Raw genomic sequence first — 6537 nt, 5'->3', positions numbered from 1 at the left:
GGGCCGGAGCGATAGCGGCAGCCGGAGCCCAAGCCCTTTAAATCTCCACCTGAGCCCTGCTGCCAAAGCCCTAGGGTAGCGGCAGCGGGGGTTTGGCAGGGATTTAAAGGGCCCCGGAGCTCCGGCTGGTAGCTCAAGGGTGATTTAAAGGGCCCCGGACTCCCAGCCGCCACTACTGCAACTGGAGACCTGGGTCCTTTAAATCAAGATTTAAAGGGCTGGGGGATTTAAGGCCATGCCTCTTCTGGTTGAGGCCATGCCCCCTGCTCAGGACTCCGGCATACCGGTAAGTCTTCTAACTTACTTTCACCCCTTGTTCTCCTTAAAATTTTAGTCTTTACTTGGCTCTTTTCCCCTTTCAATTTTTCATTTGGTCTCAATTTTCATTTTTCAAAAATTTCATTTTTCTCCCATCTTTAGGACAGTAACAAATCTGAATTAGTGATTTGAAAAAAAAATTGGATTTAAATGTCTCATTGAAACAAACATCAAAATCCATCCCAACAAGAGGGAAGGACTCAGAAATAACGTAAAGCCAAAATCCCCAGGAGTGACGTTTGGCAAGTGTGCTTAACCTCTCCCCCTTTTCACACCAGCTTCCATTTTTCCTATCTTTTAAATCAAAACACCAATATGTTCTGACACCAGTGTGATGAGAATGATATCAATAAGGAGACAGATTGCAAAACCTCACAACTTTTGGGAGCCTGAGGAAATCTTATTTAAAAGGTTACAAAACCAAAGAATCGGACATACTTAAATTTATTTTACTTTTTATGTAAAACATATTATATTATATTAATGCAACTGCAAATGTATCAGATTGACCCATTTGGGGAATATAACTGAAGTATTGGGGCAAAAGAAAAAACATATTGATAGGTACGATTCTTTGTCCTTCTGTGAGGGAATTTTTTTAATTGCTTTCTATTACAGTATTTTGATAGTCTTTAATTATTATGGGAGGGTGTAAAGCTAAAAGAAAAAGACAGAAGGGGGAAACTAAATTAATAAAATACTTGAGTATTTTAAAAATAAATAGACTAAATAAGTAAATGTTTACTATAGCAATATCTGTTTCATAAGAGTTGGAAGATCCTTTGACTAAATAAAAACCATTTGAGGGGGGGTATCATATCATTGGCAAAAGTTTAGCTTTTTAAAGATGAGCCTGTCCAGAAGTTGTGGGAGAACCCACCTCTGACATTCAAACCTAGGTGGAACTATTTTACTTCATTCAAAAAAATGTAAGAAGGTCTAATAAATGGTGGTGGTGGGACTTGTGCTCTCCTGATCAACATGCAAACGCAGCAAAGAAGGAAAACTGACAGCAGTATAAGTGAGACAAGGTGGATGAGGTAATATCTTTTATTGAACCCCAACTTTTACTCACCCACTTTGTCGCTCTAATATCCAGGGCCCAACATGGCTACAACAACACTGCATATAGAAATATACGTGTCCATGACATATTAGGGTGATTTAGACTAACAACATATTCACCACAAAACAAAAAATACCCCATATATCTTCCCTTTTTATAAAAGGGGGGAAATAATCAGCTTTCCAAAAAAAGGATGCAACAGGTTTTTTTTTAACTTTTGTATGCTGAATATTTTAAATAAATAAAGCAGTGAGCATTTTTAACCTTACTCTTCACACACCCCTTCCATCTTCTTCTACAGATCCAAAGCACATGCTTTTGGCACTTAAACTACACCACAGGGAAGGTCCCAGTTAATTACACATGTCAGGGACATGTCTGTCAGGAACATGTTTAGTGACCAAAGTCAACTCTTAAGGTCTTTTTCAAACCCCAAGTTTTCTCAAGGGAACAAGTTAAATAATTAATTTATTGTTTAATTTATTAAACCTTATTTTCAATCAAATTATATGGTTAAAGTGACTTTTCTTACAGTTGGATTATGAATAGATTACCTTGACAATATGAATGGACCCTAGAGGAGGACAATTTATGAGTTTGTATAAAAACTCTAGTTTAATGCACTTAAAGTGTACTGAAAAGAAAACTAACTGGAGGAGGTTGAATGGACACTGCAGGTTGGCTGGGTAAATCACCAGTTTTTATTATTATTAGTGTGTGACTGCACGAGTGCACTTTAAATTTTTTTTCCTCTATCAAAAATTCTTGATTATTTTAAGATTTGAATTTTTGGTGGGGAGAGAATTTTGGTGCTATGGTAAAAATAAATATAATAATAATGTAAAAATTATTATACATGTGAGTTGTGTGAACCTTAGCTCTGTTTTACAGTACATTTTCTACTCCTTTTACAATATTTGTAAGTTAAATTCAGATTTAGAAAACATGAAGTAAATCCGAACGATTAACTAGTTTAACTCCCAAAAGTTTATTTTGTATATATTACCAACCACATGTGATGTTAATTTGGCAATATCAAACAAGTATCTGGAAAACATATCCAAAGCATAAAACCATCACACATTTCAAAAAGCTTGCTAGTTTAATCAAGAAAGACCACACTAAGTTTCTTTCAGGAATGCTGGTCCTAATGGACCTGCTGAATGTATACTGAAGGTTTTACAATATTTATGTTATAGGGGAAAATTTAATTCTTGGGGCATTGAGGTGCTATGGCTAAACCTATACAATGACCATCATGTACACAGGATTTATCCTAAAAAGTGTGTTGAGCCTGTGAATAAGAGAGCAGTTGGCATTTTTTTCACAATTTAGTTTTTGACTGCTGATGTATGCACTGAAACTGTTGAAAACTGATTTTATAACAAAATCTCATTCTATTGCATTGAAAATATATCTGTATTTTGGGTTGAAAGTTTATATTAATATGGGAGGATATGGTAAGACCCACACAATATATAGCTATATTTTCATTTACCTGGATCTTTCTCCGTGGAGCTTAAGTAATAGGCTTCTGAAATAAAAAAGGCTTCAGGCAAAGACCAGCCCTCCTTGAGTTAAAATTCTGCAGCCATGTGATCATGTCTGAGTCATGTTTGCGTTCCACAAGCTACATAGACCACCTCAGGTACAGTCAAATATATTCTACTGAGGTCAGTAGATTCCAACTTCATTGTAACTTGTAGATCTCTTTGCATTTGCTTATGAAATCCATGCAGTTATTTATATGTAAGTTTATATTTCATGAAAACAAGAATTTAAAATGAAAAATGGTGATACCCCAACATTGGTTGCCTCAATTTCCCTCCGTGTGATGTGCTCCGTAAACCAGATTCACTCCATGCTGGTGTACAGAGATCTAAGGGTATAATGGATGTAATGCAGAGATCTAAGGGTGATGGTGGCTTGAGTTCCCCATTGCTGGGGACTGGCTTAGCCCCTTTGCACAGGTTAGGGCAGCCCTTAATTTGCATCCCTGCTGCAATAGCCCTTATGAGCTGTTGCGTAGTATTGCATATTACTCAAAGTATCGGTTTGCCCACTCCTATTTCCATCAATCCCTGAAGTATCCTCCAGAATGATTCCTGCACTGGGGAGCTCCTGCAAGAGAGGAGTGACAACAGCTATGCCATCTGTGTGACTTCTTGAAAGGTCCCTCAGTTCTCGGGGGGGGGGGGTGGGAAATTCATGGCTGCAGTACCCCACAGTATTCTTTTTTTGTTCTGTTCAGGAAACTGGTAATATAATTGCACTCGCATATTTGTATTCTTATGATTTGAGATTTTCATCCACACAGATTCTTCTATATTCTCTTCTCCACTCAGAAATTTTATCTGATTATATTCCGAGGAATCTTTTAGGTACAGTGTAACTTACTTAACTCTTACGATCTAAACTTTCTATAAACTTAAATGCATATATGTAGCATGATCATAAAACAAAACGTTATTGTAATGCATATGTATAAAACAAGAGAGCTGAGAGGGTTGCTGTCAAATCCTTAACTTTGCTTTTCCTACTTGTTATATAAGTAAAATCACAGCGCTGGTTTAATGCATACTTATATTTGCATTTAACCGTGGAAGCTTTGTCAAATTCTCTGTTACATCACCTCAAGCAGATTGTTATAATAGTTTTGGAGTTGTAGACGGAGAGACAGGAACAACCTACGGGAGAGGAGCTGCTCAGGAGCAGTCACAGCCCCAGGGGCAGGAGGCGCTAGGGCGAGACGCGGGAGTGTACGGGGGCCGCGCGGTTGTAGGGCACAGCACAGGTAGCAAGCGGTGGCCGGGTGGGGACACAGACAGCCCCAGCACGCGGGGGCTGCGGCCGGATTAGCGCCGCCCGGCTGCAGCCGGAGCAATAGCTCCAGCCCCAGGACCACCCCGAGCTCGACTCCTCCTCATCCTACGTCAGGGCAGCATGGGGCGGAGCTGGCCCCGCTTGCTGCGTCTGCGCGTTTCGCGAGGAGGCCTCGCGACTCGGCAGTCGCCTTGGGGGGGTGGGGTCTGTCCCGTCCCTAGTCTGGGCCCGAGCGGCGCGGCGCGGCGCGGCGCGGCGCGTGGGGAGCGGGTCCGGCTCTGGCTCTGGACAGGTAGGGAGCGGTTGGGGTGTCTCCTCTTCCCGCAGTTAGCCCCAGGCTCTCTGTGCGCGCGGAAGGGGCGAGCGGCGGCATCCTGCCCCCACCCTGCTCTGGGCACAGTCCGCTTTAGATAAGCGGCGCTGGGCCAGAGTCTGAAACCCTCCTGCACCCCGCCCCAAGCCCCCTGCCTGCACCTTGCACCCCAACTCCCTACCCTGAGCCCCGTCGTACCCTGCACCCCAACCCCCTTCCCTGAGCCCCCTCATATTTAGCCCCCTCAATAAACAGTTTGTTTATTCAACAAACCAGCGATGGTCCCCTGCCGCCGGGGGCGGGTGCGGAGCAGAGACCCCAGCCCCAGGGGCAGACGCTCTTCTGCTGGCAGGCCGGGTTCTGAGCACGTGGTGAAGCCGCTGGGGTTCCTCGGCCCAGCACGGGGAGGGCGCTCCGCAGAGGAGCGCGGTGGAAGTGGTGTAGGGTCCCGGATCTGGCCCTGGGAAGACACAGGCCATCCAACCGAAGGGACATAGGATGCACAGAGGACAAGCCAATTTGTGTACAGTACTTTCGCCGGAGTCTCACCCAGTGGCAAGTGTCTTCACAGCACAGTCGTGTCCCCATGACGTGTGTCTGAGCTTATCACCCTGCCTAACTGCGTTCGTATCCGTGTATTCTTGGGCAGCTACTGGCGAGGCTGGTTTGCTTACAGAACATGCATTGACAAGGTGCATGGCGATGGCATAACGTTTAACGGAGTCTATAACCAATTAGTGAAATCTCTGACTTTAAATGTTGTTTGTATCTACACAATGTGGTTAATGTTTGGTAAATAATGGCAGCACTTGCTGGTGTATTCAGTTGGCACATGGTTGTCTGCCATTACCAAGTATATTATTTTGCTGCATGGATAGCATTTCCTGTGTAACTGACTTAGTTGGTCCTCTTTCCGGATCCTAGTAACCATGGTTATAGACACAACTGTGTTTAGAGCCAATGGTGAAACTAATTGTTACAAACTCTGTTAAAAGTCTGGAATAGATGGAGCCTAGAACCTCTGTGCAAAAAGATCTTATTCTGGCATTGTGAGGGCAGATTTTGTCCTAAAATGAGTTTAAACTAACTGATTCAGTATAATTAGGTGTTAATGATTATTTAAAAGTTCCTGTTAGCTATTTCACTGATGGTTGGTTTGGCAGTCTGATCTAGCTACCCTAGGATTCTGAGGCAAAGTACTACTACTTTCTGCCTGATTCTGACCCCCGGGTTTCTGTCCAGCACTGGAGTGGGCAAACTTTTTGGGCCGAGGGCCACATCTGGGTGGAGAATTTGTATACAGGGCCAGGGCAGGGGATTGGGGTGTGGGATGTGAGGGGGTGTGGTGTGCAGAAACGGGCTCAGGGCAAGGGATTGCGGCAGAGGAGGGGTGTGGGGATATGAGGGGGCACAGGGAAGGGGGTTGGGGTGCAGGGTACGACAGGGCTCAGGGTAGGGAGTTGGGGTGCAGGAGGGGTGCAAGGTGCAGGCAGGGGGCTTAGGGCAGGGAGTTGGGGGGGCGGGGTGCAGGAGGGTTTCAGACTCTGGCCCAGCACCGCTTATCTAAAGCAGCTCTGGGGTGGCTGCGGCGTGCTCCAGGGCAGGCTCCCTGCATGCCTGCCCTGGCCCCACACGGCACCGCTCTGGGAAGCGGTTGGCACCACGTCCCTGTGCGGCCCATGAGGGAGCGGGGACACAGGGCTCTGAGCGCTGCCCTTGCCACGCCTCCAGGTACCTCCCCCAAAGCTCCCATTGGCTGCGGTTCCCTGTTCCTGGCCAATGGGAGCTGCGGGGGGTGGTGCCTGGAGACAAGAGCAACACACGGAGCCCTCTCTCCCATCCCCCCGGGGCCCCAGGGACGTGGTGCCAGCCACTTCTGAGAGCGGCGCAGGGCCTGCGGCACCACAGGGGGCAATTCTGCAGGCCGAATCCAAAGCCCTGAGGGGCTGGATCTGGCCCCCGGGCTGTAATTTGCCCACTCTGGTCCAGCATATTTATCAAAGTTAGTGCAGGATTA

At 45.5% G+C, this 6537-nt stretch overlaps 1 protein-coding gene across 8 annotated transcripts in view; it reads left to right on the top strand.

The window, feature by feature from the left end:
- Window positions 1–236: 236 nt before the first annotated feature.
- Window positions 237–6537, top strand: part of POLR2K (RNA polymerase II, I and III subunit K) — a 10856-nt gene continuing 4555 nt past the window's right edge. The window contains exons 1-3 of one of the 8 annotated variants that reach the window (XM_043507530.1): window positions 237–286; window positions 421–547; window positions 2886–3032. In XM_043507530.1, the coding sequence (XP_043363465.1) occupies window positions 2997–3032 (36 nt within the window). In that variant the 5' untranslated portion in view covers window positions 237–286; window positions 421–547; window positions 2886–2996. Of the gene's footprint in view, window positions 287–420; window positions 560–2885; window positions 3058–4318; window positions 4500–4796; window positions 5076–5156; window positions 5213–6537 lie in introns of those variants that run through there. The other 7 variants (XM_043507528.1, XM_043507529.1, XM_043507527.1 and 4 more) reach the window with 7 other exon arrangements.

The sequence above is a fragment of the Dermochelys coriacea genome, chromosome 2 (assembly GCF_009764565.3).
Source record: "Dermochelys coriacea isolate rDerCor1 chromosome 2, rDerCor1.pri.v4, whole genome shotgun sequence".
Lineage (NCBI taxonomy): Eukaryota > Metazoa > Chordata > Testudines > Dermochelyidae > Dermochelys > Dermochelys coriacea.
The sequence above is the reverse complement of the archived record's forward strand: the minus strand, read 5'-3'. Positions and strand labels throughout refer to the sequence as shown.